Source organism: Artemia sp. Qi Xiang Cuo, chromosome 3, assembly GCF_049724085.1.
Source record: "Artemia sp. Qi Xiang Cuo chromosome 3, ASM4972408v1, whole genome shotgun sequence".
Lineage (NCBI taxonomy): Eukaryota > Metazoa > Arthropoda > Branchiopoda > Anostraca > Artemiidae > Artemia > Artemia sp. Qi Xiang Cuo.
In genome coordinates, this window is record NC_142796.1 from 41,747,911 (window position 1) to 41,772,772 (window position 24,862).

At 33.5% G+C, this 24,862-nt stretch overlaps 1 protein-coding gene across 2 annotated transcripts in view; it reads right to left on the minus strand.

Annotated features, from left to right (window-relative positions):
* Positions 1-24,862, minus strand: part of LOC148954108 (monocarboxylate transporter 10-like) — a 90,525-nt gene that overhangs the window by 13,378 nt on the left and 52,285 nt on the right. For both annotated transcript variants that reach the window (XM_089086920.1, XM_089086919.1), the window contains 2 exons: positions 23,748-23,888; positions 15,954-16,179 (listed from right to left, as the gene is read on the minus strand). In XM_089086920.1, coding sequence (XP_088943046.1) covers positions 15,954-16,179; positions 23,748-23,888 — 367 coding nt within the window. The remainder of the gene's footprint in view (positions 1-15,953; positions 16,180-23,747; positions 23,889-24,862) is intronic.

Sequence of the window (24,862 nt, forward strand, 5' to 3'; positions counted from 1 at the left end):
TAAGTTATTCTTTTATGTTCATAGTGGGTAAAGAAATTAATTCTACTAAAATTTATACAGTCATTATTATAGTTAACAGATTGTTAAATATTTTTTGAACCTGGATCTCCAGAGGTCGGTAAAGAGCAATATCAAAACAAGAAAAAAAGTATGTAAACACTGTATTTAAATGGCTTGCGAGCATAGCACATGAGTTAAATCATACCTATTTTTTATTCCGGACCAAAGTTCCCCACATTCATTCCCCACCGGCCCCACATTCGTTCCCCACCGGCCCCACATTCGTTGCCCACCAGCCCAAAGTGCCACAATCGTCAACCCCCATCCCTCAAACCCCCATCCTTCCAACCCCCTCCCTCCAACCCCCCCCCCACATACACTTTTTTTTATAACTTTTTTTTAACTTTTTTTAACTTTTTTTTACATCTCTTAGAATGTCATGAAACACACTTAAAACATTAAAATTTCCTATTTGATATTTTCCAACTTCAAAATGGGAATGATATAGATATGTGTGTTGCGACTTTTACTATTAGAAAAATAGTGTTTGTAGTGACCATTTTTTTTCTGACAGTTTTTTTTTACCTTTTTTTTCTGAGAATTATTTTTTTGTTTTTTTTCTGACAGTTTTTTTAACTCTTTTTTACATCTCTAAATCATATCAGAAAAATAGAATGACACTTTCACTTTAAATTTTAAAAACTTATTCTTGTGCATACTATTGATAAGGACTGATGGTTCTCTTTCAAGATTTTTTTCATGAAAAACAAACCTTTTTCTAGGATTTTTCAGAGCTCCCCCTACCAATTAAGAAGATAAGAAGGGGTGAAGCGACGCCAGTGGTCAGCAGACCAACTGTTACACAACATGGTCGTTGGCCGAAACCAACACACACACAAAAACTTAAACACACGCACAAAAACTTACACACACACACAAACTTACACACACACACACAAAACTTACACACACACACAAAAGCTTACACACACAAAAAAAAACTTACACACAAACAAAAACTTAAAAACACAAAAAAAAAACTTACACACAAACACAAACAGAAAAACACACAAAAAATATATAACGAAAAAAAAAACTTAAAAACACACACACAAAATAAAACAAACACAAAAACTTACAAAAACAAAAAAACTTACACACACACAAAAAATCAAACACACACAAAAAATAACACACACACACACAAAAAAACACACACACACAAAAACTTACACAAACACGTGAAAAAACTTACACACACAAAAAAAACTTACACACACAAAAACTTACACACACATACAAAAACTTACACACACAAAAAAAACTTACACACAAAAACTTACACACACACAAAAACTTACACACACAAAAACTTACACACACAAAAAAACTTACACACACAAAAAAAAAACTTACACACACAAGCAAAAACTTACACACACACAAAAACTTACACACACACACAAAAAAAAACTTACACACACACACACAAAAAACTTACACGCACAAAAAAAACTTACACACACAAAAACTTACACACACACACAAAAAAACTTACACACATAAAAAAACTTAAACACACACACACAAAAACTTACACATACACACAAAAACTTACACACACACACAAAAACTTACACACAAAAAAAACTTACACACACACAAAAACTTACACACACACACAAAAACTTACACACACACACACACACATAAAAAATTACACAAACAAACACATACACACAAAAAAAAACACACACAAACACACACACACCCAAAACTAACACACACACACAAAAACTTACACGCACAAAAAAAAACTTAAGCACACACAAAAACTTACATACACACAAAAACTTACACACACACACAAAAACTCACACACACACACAAACTTACACACACACACACAAACTTACACACACACACAAAAACTTACACACACACACATAAAAACTTACACACACACACATACACACAAAAACAAAAACTCACACACACACATAAAAACTTACACACACACTTAAAAAATTACACACACACACACACAATAACTTACACACACACACAAAAACTTACACACACACAAAAACTTACACATACACACACACAAAAAAAACTTACATAAATAAAAAAACTTACACACACACGCACACACACAAAAACTTACACACACACAAAAACTTACACACACAAAATCTTACACACACACAAAAACTTACACAAAAACAAAACCTTACACACACACAAAAGCATACACACACACACAAAAACTTACACACACATAAAAAAAAACTTAAACAAACAAAAAAAACTTACAAAAAAACAAAAAACTTACACACACACACAAAAACATAAACACAAAAAAAACTTATACGCAAACAAAATCTCACACACACACAAAAACTTACACACATACACAAAAACTTACACAGACAAAAAAAACTTACACACACACAAAAAAACTTACAAACACACACAAAAACTTACACACACAAAAACTTACACACACACAAAAACTTACACACACATAAAAACTTACATACACACACACACATAAAAACTTACACACACACACATAAAAACTTACACACACACACACAAAAAAACTTACACACACACACACACACAAACACACACACACACACACACACACACACACAAACTTACACACACACAAACACAAAAAAACTTACACACACATAAAAACTTACACACACACACACACACAAACTTACACACACACACAAAAAACTTACACACACACAAAAACTTACACACACACAAAAACTTACACACAAACAAAAACTTACACACAAACAAAAAATTACACACAGACAAAAAAAAAATTACACACACACACAAAAACTTACACACACACAAAAAAAAAAACACACACACAAAAAATAACACACACAAAAAAACTTACAAAAACACACAAAAACTTACACACACACACAAAAACTTACACACAAAAACTTACACACAAAAAAAAACTTACACACACACAAAAACTTACACACACACAAAAAAACTTACACACACAAAAAAACATAAAAACACACAAAAACTTACACACACAAAAAAACACACAAACACACACACACACAAACACACAGACACACAAAAAAACACACAAAAACACACACACAAAAACAAACACACACACAAACACACACACAAAAACAAACACACACACACAGATACACACGCACTCACACAATCAAACTCAAACTCAATCACAAACTCACACACTCTATATCTAACAAACTCAAACACACAAACACATAAACACAGACACACACACACACATAAAACTTACACACACACAAAAAAACTTACACACACACAAAAACTTACACACACAAAAAAGACTTACACACAAACAAAAACTTACACACACACAAAAATTTACACACATATAAAAACTTACACACACACACACACACAAAAACTTACACACACACACACACAAAAACTTACACACACATAAAAACTTACACACACACACACACAACTTACACACACACAAAAACTTACACACAAACGAAAACTTACACACACACAAAAACTTACGCAAACACAAAAACTTACACACACACAAAAACTTACACACACATAAAAACTTACACAAACACACACACACAACTTACACACACACACACACACACAAAAACTTACACAAAAACAAAAACTAACACAAACAAAAAAACTTACACACACACAAAAACTTACAAAAAAAAAAAAACTTACACACAGACACACAAAAACTAACACACACAAAAAAACTTACACACACACACACACAAACACATACACACACAAAAAAACACACACACACAAAAAAACAAACACAAACACAAAAACTTACACACAAAAAATAACACACACATAAAAACTTAAACACACAAAAAAACTTACACACACACAAAAAAAATTACACACACATAAAAAATTAGACACACAAAAACTAACACACACAAAAAAAAACCTTACACACACACACACAAAAACTTACACCTACATAAAAACTTACACACACACACACAACTTACACACACATAAAAACTTACACACACACACACACACAAAACTTACACACACACACACACACACAGACAACTTACACAAACACACAAAAACTAACACACACACAAAAACTTACACACCCACACAAAAACTTACACACACACACAAAAACTTAAACACACACACAAAAACTCACACACACACAAAAACTTACACACACACACAAAAACTTACACACACAAACAAAAACTTACACAAACACGCGAAAAAACTTACACACACAAAAAAAACTTACACACACAAAAACTTACACACACACACAAAAACTTACACACATAAAAAAAACTTACACACAAAAACTTACACACACACACACACAAAAACTTACACACACAAAAAAAACTTAAACACGCAAAAACTTACACACACACAAAAACTTACACACACAAAAAAAAAACTTACACACACAAACAAAAACTTACACACAGAAACAAACTTACAAACACACACAAAAAAACTTAAACACACACAAAAAAAAAACTTACACGCACAAAAAAACTTACACACACAAAAACTTACACACACACACACAAAAACTTACACACAAACAAAAACTTAAACACACACACACAAAAACTTACACACACACAAAAACTTACACGCAAACAAAAAAACTTACACACACAAAAAACTTACACACACAAAAAAACTTACACACACACACAAAAACTTACACACACACACACACACATAAAAACTTACACACACAAACACATACACACAAAAAAACACACACACACACACACACACCCAAAACTTACACACACACACAAAAACTTACACGCACAAAAAAAAACTTAAGCACACACAAGAACTTACATACACACAAAAACTAACACACACACAAAAACTCACACACACACACACAAACTTACACACAAAAACAAAAACTTACACACACACACACAAACTTACAAACACACACAAACACAAAAAAACTTACACACACACACATACACACACATACAAAAACTTACACACACACATAAAAACTTACACACACACTTAAAAACTTACACACACACACACAACAACTTACACACACACACAAAAACTTACACACACACAAAACTTACACATACACACACAAAAAAAACTTACATACATAAAAACTTACACACACACGCACACACACAAGAACTTACACACACACAAAAAACTTACGCACAAAAAAAACTTACACACACACAAAAACTTACACACACACAAAAACTTACACACACACAAAAACTTACACACACATACACAAAACAAACACACACACACAAAAAAACTTACACACACAAAAAACTTACACACACACAAAAAAACTTAAAACACACACAAAAACTTACACACAAAAAAACTAACACACACACAAAAACTTACACACACACAAAAACTTACACACACAAGAAAAACTTACATACACACAAAAAAACTTACAAACACACAAAAAAACTAACACACAAAAAAACTTACACACACACAAAAACTTACACACACATAAAAACTTACACACACACACACACAAAAACTTAAACACACACAAAAAATTACACACACACACACATAAAAACTAACACACACACACAAACACACACACACACACAGATACACAGACACACACAAACAAACACACACACACACAAACACACAAACACTCACACACAAAAACTTACACACACACACACACACAAAAACTTACACACACAAAAACTTACACACACACACACACAAAAACTTACACACACCCACAAAAAACTTACACACACTCAAAAACTTACACACACACACAAACTCACACACACAAACAAACTAAAAAACACAAAAAAACTCAAACACACACACAAAGAATCTAACACGCACAAAAAAACTCAAACACACACAAAAACTTACACACACACACAAAAACTTACAAACAAACAAAAACTCAAACACACACAAAAACTTACACACACACAAAAAAAACTTACACACAAAAACGTACACACAAAAAAAAACTTATACACACAAATAAACTTACACACACACACAAAAACTTACACACACACACACACACACACACACACACACACACACACACACACACACACACACACACACACACACACACACACACACACACACACACACACACACACACACACACACACACACACACACACACACACACACACACACACACACACACACACACACACAGACACACACACACACACATACACATACATATACATATATACACACACACACACATACACATACACACACACACACACAAACACCCACACACACACACACACACAAAAACACACAAACCCACAAAAAAAGAAAAACCACCACAACGACAGACACACCGAGCGACAGAAAAACACAGAAACACACACACAAACACACATAAAAACTTACACACACACAAAAAAACTTACACACACACACAAAAACTAACACACACAAAAAAGACTTACACACACAAAAAAACTTACACACAAACAAAAATTTACACACACATATAAACTTACACACACACACACACACAAACTTACACACACACACACACAAAAACTTAAACACACACACACAAAAACTCACACACACACACAACAACTTACACACGCAAAAAAACTTACACACACACACAAAAACTTACCCACACACAAAAACTTACAAAGTTTACAAACTTACAAACTAACACACAAAAACTTACACACACACAAACATAACTTACACACACACACACACAAAAACTAACACACACAAACAAACTGACACACACAAAAAAGCTTACACACACACAAAAACTTACACACACACAAAAACTTACACACAGACACACAAAACTTACACACACAAAAAAATTTACACACACACACACAAACTAACACACACACAAAAACTCACACACACAAAAAAACTTACACACACACAAAAAACTTACACACAAAAACTTACACACACACAAAAACTTACACACACAAAAAAACTTACACACAAACACAAAAACTTACAAACACACAAAAACTTAAACACACAAAAACTTACACACACAAAAAAAAACCTTACCCATACACACACAAAAACTTACACCTACATAAAAACTTACACACACACACACAACTTACACACACATAAAAACTTACACACACACACACACACACAAAACTTACACACACACACACACACACACAGACAACTTACACACACACACAAAAACTAACACACACACAAAAACTTACACACACACACAAAAACTTACACGCACACACAAAAACTTACACACACACACAAAAAAACTCACACACACAAAAAAAAACTTACACACACACACAAAAAAAACTTACATACACACACATAGAAACTTACACACACACAGAAACTTACACACACACAAAAACTTACACACACAAAAAAACTTACACACACACACACGCACAAAAACTTGCACCTACTTAAAAACTTACACACACACACACAACTTACACACACACAAAAAAACTTACACACACACAAAAACTTACACACACACAAAAACTTACACACAAACAAAAACTTACACACATACAAAAACTTACACACACACAAAAACTCACACACACACACAAAAAAACTTACACACAAAAACTTACACACACACAAAAAAACTTACACACACAGACACACAAAAACTCACACACACACATAAACTTACAAACACACAAAAACCTACACACACAAAAAAACCTTACACACACACACAAACACACAAAAAAAAACTTACGCACACACAAAAAATTACACACACACACACAAAAACTTACACACACAAAAAAACTTACATACACACACACAAAAAAAACTTACACACACAAAAACTTACACACACACACAAAAACTTACACACCAAAAAAAACTTACACACACACAAAAACTTACACAAACAAAAAAAAACTTACACACACAAAAACTTACACACACACACACATAAAAACTTACGCACACAAACACATACACACAAAAACACACACACACACACACAAAACTTACACACACACACAAAACTTACTCGCACAAAAAAAACTTAAACACACACAAAAACTTACATACACACAAAAACTTACACAAACACACAAAAACTCACACACACAAAAAACTTACACACGCAGACAAAAATTTACACACACACAAACAAAAATAATAACACAATCAAAAAAAAACTTAAAAAAACACACAAAAACTTACACACACAAAAAAAAACTTACACACACAAAAAAACTTACACACACACAAAAACTTACACACACACAAAAAATTACACACACACACACAAAAAAACTAACAAACACAAAAAAACTTACACACACACAAAAAAACTTAAACACAAACAAAAACTTACACACACACACACACAAAACTTACACACACACACAAAAACTTACACACACACAAAAACTTACACACACACAAAAACTTACACACACACAAAAACTTACACACACACAATAACTTACACACACACACACAAAAACTTACACACACACAAAAAATTACACACACAAAAACTCACACACACACACACACAAAAACTTACAAACACACAAAAACTGACACACACACAAAAACTTACACACACACAAAAAAAACTTAAACACAAAAAATTACACACAAAAAAAAACTTACACAAAAAAAAAAACTTACACACACACATAAAAAATTACACACATACAAAAACTTACACACACACAAAAACTTACACACACACACACACACACACACACACACACACTACACACACAAAAAAACTTACACACACACACACACAAAAACTTACACACACACACAAAAACTTACACACACAAAAAAACTTACACACACATAAAAACTTAAACACACACAAAAATTTACACACAAAAATAAACTTACGCACACACACACACACACACAAAAACTTACACACACATAAAAACTTACACACACACACACACAACTTACACACGCACAAAAACTTACACACAAACAAAAAATTACACACACACAAAAACTTATAAACACACACAAAAACTTACACACACACAAAAACTTACACACACACAAAAACTTACACACACACACACACAACTTACACACACGTACACAAAAACTTACACACAAAAAAAAAATTAAACACACAAAAAACTTACACACACAAAAAAACTTACACACACACACACACAAAAACTTACACACACACACAAACTTACACACACACAAAAAACTTACACACAAAAACTTACACACAAACAAAAACTTACATACACAAAAAAACTTACACAAAAACAAAAACTTACAAACACACAAAAACTTACACACACAAAAAAAAAAAACTTACACACACACACACAAAAACTTACACCTACATAAAAACTTACACACACACACACAACTTACACACACACAAAAACTTACACACACACACAAAACTTACACACACACACACACAACTTACACACACACACACAAAAAATTACACACACACAAAAACTTACACACCCACACAAAAACTTACACGCACACACAAAATCTTACACACACACAAAAACTCACACACACACAAAAACTTACACACACACAAAAAAAACTTACATACACACAAAAATTTACACACAAAAACTTACACACACAAAAAAAACTTACACACACAAAAAAACTTACACACACACATAGAAACTTACACACACACAAAAACTTACACACACACACACACACACACAAAATCTTACACACACACAAAAACTTACACACACACACACACAAAAACTTACACACACACAATAACTTACACACATACAAAAACTCACACACATAAAAAAACTTACACAAACACAAAAACTTACAAACACACACAAAAACTCACACACACACACACAAAAACTTACACACAGACAAAAACTTACACACACACAAAAACTTACACACACAGACACACAAAAACTCACACACACACATAAACTTACAAACACACAAAAACTTACACACACACAAAAAACTTACACACACACACACAAAAAAAACTTACTCACACACAAAAAATAACACACACACAAAAACTTACACACACACACACACAAACTTAAAAACACACACACACACAAAAACTTACACACACAAAAACTTACACACACAATCACAAAAACTTACACACACACACAAACTTACACACACACACAAAAACTTACACACACACACACACACACACACACGCGCGCACACACACACAGACACACACACACACACAGAAACTTACACACACACAAAAACTTACACACATACAAAAACTTACACACGCACATAAAAACTTACACACACATAAAAACTTACACACGCACAAAAATTGTTTTTTGAATTTATTTCGTGAAATACAAGAGTTGGAATATTTCAGTAGTGTTTTGTCGTGGATTACATTGTCACAGTTACATTCTCTTGATTTTTCAAAGTTCATTTTTTGGATTTCTTTCGTTGAAATGCAAGAGTTGGAATATTTCAGTAGTGTTTTGTTATGGTTTACCTTAAGTTGTTTGTGTTTGTGTGTATGTTTTTGTGTGTGTGTAAGTTTTTTTTTGTGTGTGTGTAATTGTTTGTGTGTGTGTGTAATTTTTTGTTCGCGATTAATTTTTTGTGTGTGTGTAAGTTTTTGTGTGTGTGTTGGTTTCGGCCAACGACCATGTTGTGTAACAGTTGGTCTGCTGACCAATGGCGTCGCTTCACCCCTTCTTATCTTCTTAATTGGTAGGGGGAGCTCTGGAAAATCCTAAGAAAAAAGTTTTTTTTTCATGAAAAAAATCTTGAAAGAGAACCATCAGTCCTCATCAATAGTATGCACAAGAATAAGTTTTTAAAATTTAAATTAAAAGTGTAATTCTATTTTTCTGATATGATTTAGAGATGTAAAAAAAAATTAAAAAAAACTGTCAGAAAAAAAACAAAAAAAAAATTGTCAGAAAAAAAAGTAAAAAAAAACTGTCAGAAGAAAAAAGTGGTCACTACAAACATTATTTTTCTAATAGTAAAAGTTGCAACACACATATCTATATCATTCCCATTTTGAAGTTAGAAAATATCAAATAGGAAATGTTTTAAGTGTGTTTAATGACATTCTAAGAGATGTAAAAAAAAGTTAAAAAAGTTAAAAAAAGTAAAAAAAAAAGTGTGTGTGTGGGGGGGGGATTGGAGGGAGGGGGTTGGAGGGAGGGGGTTGGAGGGAGGGTATTGGAGGGAGGGGGTTGGAGGGAGGGGGTTGGAGGGATGGGGGTGGACGATTGTGGCACTTTGGGCCGGTGAGGAACGAATTTGGAGCCGGTGGGGAATGAATGTTGGGCCGGTGGGGAACGAATGTGGGGAACTTTGGTCTGGAATAAAAAATAGGTATGATTTAACTCATGTGCTAAGCTCGCAAGCCATTTAAATACAGTTTACATACTTTTTACATGTTTTGATATTGCTCTTTACCAACCTCTGGAGATCCAGGCTCAGAAAATATTCAACAATCTGTTAACTATGATAATGACTGTATAAATTTTAGTAGAATTAATTTCTTTACCCACTATGAATATAAAAGAATAACTTACTCCTTGCGTGTAGCTTTCGACAATATTCCTCTTATTTGAATGCATCAATATATTTCAAATGCAAATTCTGAACTGAGAAGATAACAAATTGTCAGAGTTTTTATATCCGTATTCAAGGTCAAACATAAGTCAATCACATCTAACAATTAAAAGGTAGCAGACAGATAGGAAGTTAGTATAGTATAAAGGAATCATCACGCTCTTTGAACAGAAACATCACGAATTTTCATGGAGGTTGAATTCCGGTATTTACACTGTAGTAATATCCTACCTGTCTCGTACCTTTAATTGTATACAGTAATTTGCTACCATCCTCATACCTTAGATCGTACACAGTAATTTGCTACCATCCTCATACTTTATATTGTACACAGTAATTTCCTATTACCCCTCTTCCTTAGATTGTACACAGTATTTTGCTACCATCCTCATACCTTAGGTTGTACACAGTAATTTGCTACCATCCTCATACCTTGGATTGTACACAGTAATTTCCTATTACCCCTCTTCCTTAGATTGACCCATTACTACTGGGGCAGTCCCCCTCGTGTACAGAATAAATAATATTCGCTTAAAATTTTATTGTTGCTCCTTAATTTTAATTATTTAGTTTTAATTTTATTACAATTTTAGTTGATAAAACCTGTTTTTTCATTTAATATTGTTCATAAATTTTACCGCCGCTTGGTGCCAATTGTCGTTGCTTGTTTGCTGTTAAATGATTATATCAATAGAGTCACGAGTGGAAAATTCATGGAGAATGAATAATTTGGGCCAAATATCTGAAGATTAGGCTGGGGGGGGGGGAAGCAAAGTGAAGCACTTTTAGGAATTATATAAGTATTTTAAGATTTTTTAAAGCAGTTTTCCTAATTTTATAATCTTTCCGGTACTTGTTAATTATACGGAACACACCTAAGAAGTGAAATTAGGTTAATCCCAATGAAATATACCAAAACATGATGAAAATTCCATACCTTATTAACAAAATTATGGGAACTACAGCAGAAAATTATGGAAAACAGGCCGCCCAGAACGCATTTTATTAAATACCTAACCTAACCAAATCTTATATATTAATTATTTGATACTTCCTTGTTATATAGAACACACATGAGCATTGAAGTTAGGTTAATCATAATGAAATATACCTAAGGATGATAAAAATATAATAGTTCAGAAACAAATTTGGTCTATATGTGTGCACATTAGGGGGGGGGGGGTAAAGCATAGCATATATTAAATACGTAGCATAAACAAACCTACTCTAACCTAACCAAAATACCAACTAAATATTTAATTAAAATATAGCTACAATGTATTTTCCCACCGAGCCGAAGCTAATTGTCAAGTATAAAGGCAGTGAAAACCAGTTATTGTCTCATAAACGCGATACAATTTCTCGCATGTGTTCTATATAACAAGGAAGTACCAATTAAAATATCCCTACAACGTACTTTTTCCACTGAGCCTAAGCTAAATGTCTCCGAATACAGATAGCTAAATCGGTTTTTGTCATATCTTGCAGAGCAAAATTCTTGGGTGGGTTCCGTATAATTAACAAGCGCCGTCTTCCCTTCTGAGGGGGTTACCACTAAAATAAAAAAAGGTGTCTTTACATAGGATTACAAGAGGAGTCAATATGAGCGAAAAGGAGATCAAAAACTAAGCATCGCCATTCTCATTTTTAGAACAATTAATTTTCGAATCTCCTATCGAAACTTCTATTTAACACGGCACAAATGAGATTATGCTTAACTCGTGCAGCTATATATCAATTTTGTCCAACAAAATCTATTCGTTACACGTCTCATTACATGTTGGCGACGTTTGCTCAAGGTCCGCGTTACACAGTTAGAACCTTTGTATAAGTCCGACTTCCTCTGAAAAAGACCTAATTTCACAATATCTTATCTAGATGCATTAAATCTAGCTGTATCATCTCTTATCTAGATTAACTAAAAAAAAAGTTTTTTTTAACTGAAAGCAAGGAGCGACATTAAAACTTAAAACGAACAGAAATTATTCCGTATATGAAAGGGGCTGTCCCCTCCTCAACGCCTCGCTCTTTACGCTAAAGTTTTTTATTGTTTTAAAAATAAAGTTGTGAGACAAAGTCAAACTTTAGCGTAAAGAGCGAGACGTTGAGGAGGGGACAGCGACTTTCATATACGGAATAATTTCTGTTCGTTTTAAGTTTTAATGTCGCTCCTTACTTTCAAGTAAAAAGCTTATTTTTTTTAGTTGATTTCTGAACGTTTTTGAATTAATGCAGCTTTGATTTTGGCTCACCGTGCCTCAATAATTAAAACGAAATCCACATATTAATTTTCCTTTTTTTGGCTAAATGGCTTTCTCAAAATTTTGTTCTGACGTATTTTACGAATTAACTTACGTAACGAATTTCTATATTCGTTTGTTTTTATTGCGTATATAAGGGAGTTTGCCCCCTTGTCAATTCGTCACTCATTGCGGTAAAGTTCGAATTTTGTTCGAATCAAAAACCCCTGAATCACAAAGGCCAGTTAATTAGAATAGATAGCTCTTTTGAAAGTACTAAAAAAAACTTTAACGTAAAGAGCGAGGTTTTGACTAGGGGGTGAATCCCCTCATATACGTAATAATTGTATTCTTTTGAAGTTTTAATGTTGCTTCTTACTTTCAGTTGAAAAAAACTTATTTTTTTATTTAATTTCTGATCGTTTTTTTAATAATGCTGGGAAATCTGGCACCCCCTTCATAGAAATTTCCCTTCCCCCCGAAAAATATCCTCCATGGAAAAATCCTTCCCCTTAACCCCTACTCTGACCCCGACCCTGAACTAGAAAAAAATTTTTCCTGAAAACGCCCGTATACTTCCCAATAACCAATAATATATGTGAACAATGGGCAAAATTTATAACTTGCAGCCCTTCCCCCGGGAACAGTGGGGAATTAAGTCATCCTCAAGGACATATTAATTAGAATTTCGACTATGCTGAACAAAATGGCCATCTCAAAATTTTTATTGGGTGACTTTGGAGAAAAAATGAGCGTGTGAGGGGGCCAAGTTGCCCTCAATTTTTTGGTCACTTAAAAGGGCACTAGAAATTTTTATTTCCGTTCGAATAAGCCCTCTCACAATATTCTAGGTCTACTGGATCGATACGAGCACCCTGGGAAAAAAAACACGCATCCGTGATCTTTCTTCTGGCCAACAATACAAAATTCCACATTTTTGCAGATATGAGCTTGAAACCTCTATAATGGGGTTCTATGATACGCTGAATCCGATGGTGTGATTTTCATTAAAGTTTTATGACTTTTAGGGGCTGTTTCCCCCTTCTTTTAAAATTATGGCAAATTTTCTCAGGCGCGTAACTTTTGATGGGTAAGACTAAACTTGATGAAACTTATATATTTGAAATCAGCATAAAAATTTAATTCTTTTGATGTATCTATTGGTATCAAAATTCCGTTTTTTAGAGTTTGGGTTACTATTGAGCGGGGTCACTCCTTACTTACAGTTCGTTACCACGAACTGTTTGAATTCGTTACCACGAACTGTTTGATTGTATCAAGATCAATTAAAATCAAGTAGTTGCGGACATCAAGCCATGGCTAATTGTAGAAAAAGCCAAGATAGATAGTCCGAGTGAATGAGATGACAAATCTGGCATAAGCCCTTTTTAGGATTGTATAAAAATGGCGCAAGACAGCGTCACAAACAAAAAGCCTTTGAATTGTTTTAATTTAAAGCTAAAGTTTCTATTGTTTCAGAAATATAGTTGTGACAAAGAGTCAGACTTTAGCGTAAAGAGTGAGGCGTTGAGGAGGGGATAGCCTCTTTCATATATGGAATAATTTCTGTTCGGTTCAATTTTTAATGTCGCTCTTTACTTTCAGTTTAAAAAAAACTTTTTTTTTATTAATGACTATTAGGGCCAATAGCTCTTATGATGGTGAAAAACATATAACCAATATTGTACTGAAGGGCACTGAAAGTTCGGGTAGTGTTCTAAGAGTCGTGAGAATCTAAAACCACGCAGCAAATATATCTATATAAGTATTTCAAATCATAACGAAGATGGATTTGCGGAAGTATTCTTACCAGCTATTAGGGGTTAAATCGAGATAGGGACATCCATAAATCCTATATATTTATGTGTCTATATCAAGGCCATATACAGCATTTTTTAAAGTTTTTTCTGTAGACCCCCACCTGGAAAAAATACCCTCTCCAAAAAAAAGGCCTGGATACACTCTATACCCATATCTATTTAAGTATATGAATTTTATAAATATATACCGATGAATTATCCTTACCAGCTATAGGGGGTCCAATCGAGATAGGAACAGCCATAATTCCTAAAGCAAAACCAAGAGCTTGAGATGCCCCTTCTCTTCCACAGAGATCAAAGGGAATGACGCCTTGTAGAGCGACGAAGCAACCATCTGCTAAACCAAGGCAGAGGCAAAGGATGATGAAGCAAACAAACGAACGACAAATAGTGAGAAGCATAGTAAGTGATCCAATCAAAAGAATAGAAAGCTAGAACAGAAAAAGTAACAGTTTTAAAACGATTACAATGATAGCATATAATTACACAGACGGTACATAATCTGAAACCAGGTCGGATTCTTATCCTAACCTAAGAATACCTGACAGGATAAAAGTATAAAGACCATTCAGAGCCTGTTATGACGCAGAGGTCGGTGTTTGTTTACAGGAACGGATAGCAGGCCTATCTCCTAATGCTGCGGCAGCTGGAACAAAACCCTGAGTGTTGTATTACCAAGCAGACTTCAATCCATTACGCTGCCACAGGATATTTTAGGTCCTAAGGGGACTTAGCTAAGGATTCCAAGTCAAAGAAAAAGTCAAAGAAAAATTGCTATGCTGCTAATCACAGGATTATATTTCATCAGAATAAACAAGTTTAATTTATTTGGTAGTGAAATTAAACGTTAGTTTTAATTACGTTCTGAAATCAGAAGCAAGTAACTCATAACCATATATCTGAATTGCACAATTGCAATTTCCATCTACGCTCCGCTACCTAATATTTTTTTTTTTTTTTTTTTTTTTTTTTTTTTTTTTTTTTTTTTGCTGTTCTATTGATTTACATATCTACGTATATAAACTGATTTTTTCTTGAATTTATGTACATAAACTAAATTTTAGCTGTCAGTTTTATTTTATTCTCGTATGATTTCCCCAAAAAGAAGAGGAAATAATCTTGCACATTATTTCACAATGCTAATTGGGTAGAACGTTTCTTTACAGCATAATAGCTAAGCATGCAAAGCTCATTTTTCTGAAGATCTTGACACTTTTCTTTCCAATAAAAATGCTCGCACCTAACTTCAAAATTTTTATTCGTGCTGGAATGTTAATTGACACTGCTTTAATTTTAAGCAGATTTATTATAAGTTATTGTTGAGATTTGGTGATACTCATGGGTCAAATGTGCATATAAAATATAATTTAAACTCAGTTAATTTTGAGGTAAGTACAGCAAAACTATAATAAGTAGAATACAAAGTGAAGGTGTTCCCCGAAGAAAAATAAAATCAAGAAGGTCATGTAACCAGAGTTTTCCATTGTAAGGTTTTGGCTTACCTTGACCAGGGGCGTCATTTAGGAGGGGCTGGCTGGGGCTATAGACCCCCTCTGATTTTAGGAGGGGCCCAAAATCAGTAGTCGCAATTATATTGATTTGATCTTAAGTGTCAAAAAATTGCGTTCACAACAATCTGTTGTGAGCTTCATTCCCAAACATATTTATCTATTATTCCTATTTCATATCTCATGACACATTTTTATTCTCTTGTAAAAGCCATGATGCCTGACTTTCATTAAAAATATAAAAAGCGACCTGGGATCGGTAACAAAATTATACATGTCGGTTACACGATTCTGGGGGAGTGATCTCCTCTCTCTCTCTCTCTCTCTCTCTCTCTCTCTCTCTCTCTCTCTCTCTCTCTCTCTCTCTCTCTCTCTCTCTCTCTCTCTCTCTCTCTCTCTCTCTCTCTCTCTCTCTCTATATATATATATATATATATATATATATATATATATATATATATATATATATATATATATATATATATATATATATATATATACATATATCTATATATATGCATATATATATACATATATATATATATATATATATATATATATATATATATATATATATATATATATATATATATATATATATATATATATATATATATATATATATATATATATATATATATATATATATATATATATATATATATATATATATATATATATAGACATATATATATATATATATATATATATATATATATATATATATATATATATATATATATATATATATATATATATATATATATATATATATATATATATATATATATATATATATATATATATATATATATATATATATATATATATATATATATGCATATATATATGATATATACATATATATATATACATATATATATATATATATATATATATATATATATATATATATATATATATATATATATATATATATATATATATATATATATATATATATATATAGAATCGATAAAAATCTTGAAGGACCGTTCCTAATCTTACATACCCAAGATTATAACAAAATGAAAATATGGAAAAAAGCACAAAGATTTGTTAAAAGGACAGTTAAAAAGAAATTATACCTACAGTCAAAGACCAATATTTCTACTTCACAATTGAAAAGCCTTATCAATGGGAGGGGGGACTTGGCTTGAACCGATTTGTAAAAAAGGCGAGAAAAACATGAAAAAAAGAAAAAAAATACCCACCAATTGGTGTCAATTCAAGAAATTTTGGATGGGGGGGGGGGGTAAATTTACTTTTTGACATCCAGAAGGGGGGGCAAATTTTTTTTTATGAAAACATCAAGCCAGTGTCATGACCAGCCACATTCAGGTGTGCAAGCTGGTATTACTGGTATTAAAGCAGTTGCACCGCATGCAATTTACATTCACCGCCGTGCTCATAGATTCAACATTGTATTGGTTGATTGTATTTAGAACTTGAGATGAATGGCATCTTTCTCCTCCATTCTTCAAAAGCTGTATTGTTTTATCACGAATAGCAATATACACCAACTGTTTGTTAATGCTCAGAAAGCCGCTGGCATAACTGTTCCTCAGTTGGATAAATCTTCTACTACAAGATTGGTATACTGATATATATTGGTGAACAAAGTACTGAATAGATACAACTTTATCTTGACTGTTTCATCAATTACCAAAACATTCTTCAGACGTGGGCTCGGGGCCACGAACTCGCAACCAGTCCTCAGAAATTTGAATCGGTATTTACACTCCATCTAGCGGAATTTTTTTTTTTTTGCCACAATATCTCTGTTTACAAAATTTTCAGAATTCTGGTTCCTCGTGAAAAAGAACAAAGCATGCACAGTAAGTAGCTTCCAGCTTGCCTGATTTTGTAACCGTGTCGACTTAGGGAAAAAGTGGCCCTGCTGAAGTGAAAGAATCAACTAAAGATGCTTTCAGAAGGGATTATTTTCTTGTGATAGACAGATTGTGCTGTGAGTTTGAAAGCCGCTTCACGAAGGTTTTCACTGTTAGTGTCAATCTCTGCATTAGATCTTGATTCGCCGCACTTTCTCAATACGAGCTGACTAGCTAGTATGGCAGTGCATTACAAAGAAATTTGCAGTAACACAACCCTGTTTGCCTCGCAAACAGATCTTGTCAGAAGATATATCGACTCTTAAGGCAATAGGCCAAAAGATTTCTTAGAACTTCACAATTTAGTGAAGGCAATGTTGATAGCTTATTTTGAAGTTTTGAAAATTATACAAATCTTCATTACTCTGCCTACCACAACGGCTTGTAATGAGATTCTTTTCTAAATTAAGCCCGATTAAAACCTATTTAAGGTCAGCAATGGGTAAAAAAAAGGCTCAGTGGCCTGACGTTGGTGTTGAGTGAAAAAAAAACCGTGTGAAATCATTGGATTCCGAGGCTATGGTTCGTATTTTTTGAAAAATGAGACCTCGTTGGTTCTCAGTGTTGCAATAAAACTGTGAATTACTTTCCAACTTAAGTTTTCTCTGTATTTATTAAAACCTTTTAAATTGCTTCTTACTATTATTAGTTGATTTTAGGAGAGGCCTGTGCTAACCACTGTGAAAGAAGGTTACTCTTAAACGACTGTGAGCCTGCCACTTTAGGAGACCCACAGAGGTTGCTTACCCCCTCCCCCCTCTTAGTTCAGAATGAAATGACGCCGCTGGTCTTGACAGTCCAGTGTCTGAATCAAGACTTTCTAATTTCTTTTCGTGTTTAGTTTACTAAGATAAGCTGTGTTACACTAGTTTCCCACTAATGTAGTTTCACGCAAAAGCAGCCGTTTTTCTGCAAAGTTCCTCCTTTTTTTTGCTGCGAGTTTATGCGTCACAAATGTTCAACGGCTGTGCTGAAATATTTTTAATGACCGGTTCAAAATAGTATCTGTTATTCTAGACTGAAAATTTTTTAGAACCACAAATTGCAAGTAACTGAGAAACTAATCAGGTTTATCAGAAGTTTTCTGCTAATATTTGACAATAAATAATTTCTAAGACCAAACTGGCTAATCATGACAAAACGAAACAATAATAAAAAAAGAGAAAAACGAGGATTATACAAGCCAGTGAAACATATGAACTAAAATGCAAATATTTCGGTCAAGACCTCCACTTGACCGTCCTCAGTGCAAAATAATAACATCAAAAGTACCAATAAAACTCAATTGAGACTATAACAAGAATTTCAAGCCTTAAAAACGAAACACAACTAAAATTTGAAGACCCTCTCCATGTAACGGTGAGAGGGTAATTGAATGAAAAAATACAGTACTGAATGGGAATTCAATTTTTTAATTTATGCAGAGCATTTTTAAAGGCTAAACGCTTTCCGGGTAAAACATCATCAGAGATTAGGTTAGGTTGCAAAATGTGATAGTAAAAACGATCAGAATTTATTAGTTCATTATAAATGGGGCTTAAATAGGTTTCTCCCGTGTCTCTATTGAGAGCAACCTTTCGGTGAATGTACTTTTTTATCTCAACTGCCTCCCTGAAAACTTGGATGAGGCCTTCAACAGGGGCAATAATGGAGGTGTTATCGAATAAAACGAAATGGTGCGGGTTGTCATACACATGCGGAGCCAAGGCGGAATCAAAAGTCTCAGGCCTTTGGCATAGCTCCATAGCTTTGTCGATTGAGGACCTGTGTTCCAACAATCTCTCCCCCAATTTCTTATGGGTTCTTCCAACATAGAAACAGCCGCAAGAACATGGAACCCTATAAACACCACTGCCCAAATTAGGGCTCGTTTTATCTTTACCACTGTTAAAAAAGTTCTGGATTTTATTAGAATTTTTGAAGGTAACATTTAAGTTATGTTTTTTAAGTATTCTTTGCAATTTGTCACCTAATTTGCGAAAATAGGGCAAAACAGTTAAAACTTTCTTATCACCCACTAAAGGGATGATATCTATTGGAGGTTGTGGAGATGATGAATCTTTTCCTTCCTTTTTTTGTCTTTTTTCTATGATGGATTTCAGTAACTTAATGGGACATCCATTGCAAAACAAAATGTCCTTCAGAAAATTTAATTCTGGGATTAGATGAGCCTTTGAACAAATTCTTATGATACGATCAATTAAAGATATAACTACTCCTCTTTTTACACAACGAGGGTGGTTGGAAGAGAAATGCAAATACCTATCATTATATGTAGGTTTTCTATAAATTGAATATTCAAGGCTGGGAGATTTGTTGAAGATTAAGACGTCAAAAAAAGGCAGTTTATGATTATCTTCTAGTTCCAAGGTGAACTGAAGGTTGGAATCGAAACTATTAAGATGAAGTGAAAAGGCGTTAAGTTCTATATCTCCGTGATTCCAGACAGACATCACATCCTCAATAAACCGGCCCCAAAATCGGTGTTTCAGAGGAAAAGTATTTAAAGCGGAGGTTTCAATAAATTCCATGTAAAAAGTGGCCAAAAAAGGTGAAAGGCTTGTACCCATAGGGAGCCCATTTGTTTGGGTGAAAAATTGATTGTCGTACCGAAAATATAAGGAATATCTATTGCAAAGGCGAACAAGTCGCATAATGGTTTCAATATCTAATGTTTTGTAATCCATCCGGTCAATATTATCTTCTAGTTTCTTTTGAAGAGCAAATTCACATTTTTTTTTTTTTTTTTTTTATATCACATGATGTATACATCGAAATGGCATCAAAACTGGCCAAAATTGTGTCTTTTTTTATATCAAGGCTTTTTAATTTTTCCACAAGGTGTACTGAATTTTTAATGTAAGAAGCTTGCGTCGACATAAGAGGACGAAAAATTGTGGATAACCATTTTCCCAGTCTGGAAGCTGGCGAACTATAAGACGCCACAATTGGGCGCAGAGGAACTCCATCCTTGTGAATTTTTGGGAGACCATAGAATTTAGGAGCGGAGTACCCTTTAGGGTTAAACATTTTGTACATTTGTGGAGTAACGAGTCTTTCTTTTTGTAAAATTCCCAACTCTTTTCGTACTTCACGGGTGAATTTGTCGGTGGGATCTGACTCTATACGTTTATAAATGTGAGTGTCGGACAAAATATCCGTAACTTTTTTATTATATGAAATTTTATCAAGGATAACAATTTTATTCCCTTTGTCCTGGCGATAATGATGTCTGGGTCTCTTTTTAAATTTACCAGAATTTGTGTTTCCCGAATTTCTGAATTTGAGGAATAAGGAGTGAAGTTAAGAAGATTCTTAACAACCTCCCCTCAAAGTAAATCAGGATTTTCCACAATACCTCTTGAGCCAAAAATACCCGCCTCCACACTTGATACTATCTCTGAGAAATTTACTCGTGGATGAGACACGCAAAATTTTGGTCCCTTAGACAAGACATGGATTTCTTCCGGTGTAAGACCTTTCGAAGATAGGTTCTGAATGGCCGGGCCAGGACAGAATCTAGGGAGGACATGTCTGGAATTTTGAAATTTTTCGTATTGTAATTTTAAAAACTTTTCTGATAAACGAGCTCTAGCCATAAATAAGTCGTGACGGAAAGAACTTTGAGCTATTTTAGAAATCTGTTGAAAATCTGGAGACGAGAGGTTACACTGTAAAAAATGTCGAACTCTAGAAATCATGTTACTAAGGAAAAAACGTCGGTTTTTATGGTCTTTTAAAATGTGGTTCAATGATTGAAAACCAACCCTATCGCTAAATTTCAGTTCCGATTGCGTGCCTAGATTTAATCTAAACCGAAGAGACTTCGGAAGAATTCTATGAAACCTACAATTCTGTAAAAATTCTTGCTGGCTAATTAAGTTAGCGTGTTTTTTGGAAAAATCAAAATAATTAAGAACAGATTTGGTCGTGCGCTCCCCGTAAGCTTGTCGTAAATAATTTCTAAGACCACACTGGCTAATCATGACAAAACGAAACAATAATAAAAAAAGAGAAAAACGAGGATTATACAAGCCAGTGAAACATATGAACTAAAAAACAAATATTTCGGTCAAGACCTCCGCTTGACCATCCTCAGTTACCCTCTCACCGTTACATGGAGAGGGTCTTCAAATTTTAGTTGCGTTTCGTTTTAAAGGCTTGAAATTCTTTGTATAGTATCCATGGAATTTTATTGGTAGTTATGATGTTATTATCTTGCACTGAGGACGGTCAAGTGGATGTCTTGACCAAAATATTTGTATCTTAGTTCATATGTTTCACTGGCTTGTATAATCCTTTTTTTTCTCTTTTTTTTATTATTGTTTCGTTTTGTCAATATTTGACAAAGAACATGAGTCATGTCCTTTTAATCAAAGATTTTAATCCTCCGCCGGGGGGGGGGGGGACATATCCAGGGAAATGAACATACAAACATAGAATTTAAAATAAGGAAAAAAAGAAACACACTTTTGTAACAACAACAAAGAATTCAATATACTTATAAGCTAATTTTAAAAAAAGGAAGAAATTTAATTCATTTTCTTCCGATATTTGTTTTAATACCCATTAAAAGGAAGTAAAAAAGATAACACTAACTTGCTGGATAAGAAGTCTATTGATATTTGGCATATCAGCTATCTGACCAAATAGTAATCGTCCCAATCCAGACGTTAACCCAATACACAGGACAAGCCACTTTCCATCAGCTTTTAGAGCAACTTCTTCAGAAAACGCCACCTATCATGAAAAAAAGAACTTAAGTATGTAATTTTTTGTTTGAAAATTTTTAGGCCTGTCTCTGTTAAATCCCATATCTCTTAGTCCATGAGACCAAAGGCAAGTTTTGTTGTTCTAAGAAAAATTCTTAGCAACAATTTTTTTTTATATATGGGCTTTCTTGGACCTAACAATTTCTGGGGAGTTCCTCCAATACAATGAAAGGTTGCTGGAGAAAATTCTTGGCAGGTGTGAGGCTTGGAATAAAAACTTGATATAAAATAAACTTCAAAGCTGCTTAATGTAAGAGGTATTTTTGGACTAGTGCTGTGTGCTGCAGTTCGCCTTAGACAAGCAAAACGCAATACAGCCATTTGGTTGACGTTATGTTGACGAGTGTTTAAGTTTATTAAACGAAAATCACTCCCCCTATCAAATATAAAAAATATTAATTGTGTGTATTTGCCTTAAAAGACCTCGACATGGGCAGTAGGCAAATATTTATGAGTCCTTCTGTTTCATCAAAATCATCAAGAGTTGCAATATGTTTCTCAGAAATTGCAGCAAAGCCAGTATTAAAACATATCAGCTCATTGATTTCCTATTAAATTATCCCTTGGTGGTCTTCACACTCCTCTGAGGTACCTTGATCAAATGATTTTAAGATCTTTCTTGGCAAGAAAATGCTTATAAGTATGTTAGTCATCAGCTCCTTCTAGAAAAATGATCATCAGTTAGTCATCAGTAAATCAAAGCATCATCAGTAAAATTGCTAATAATGATATATTGAAAACCCATCGTATGCAATAAATGTACAATGATAGAGTATATAGAATAATACGAGAAAAGGAGACAGAAAGAAAACATACTCAAATATAACAACAAAAACAACAACTTCTTCAAAAATAACAGCAAAAAACAACAACTTCTGGAAGGAAGAAAAAGAAAAAGGAATAGAAATAGAGACAAAAAAAATTAGAAACAAGGGGAATAAT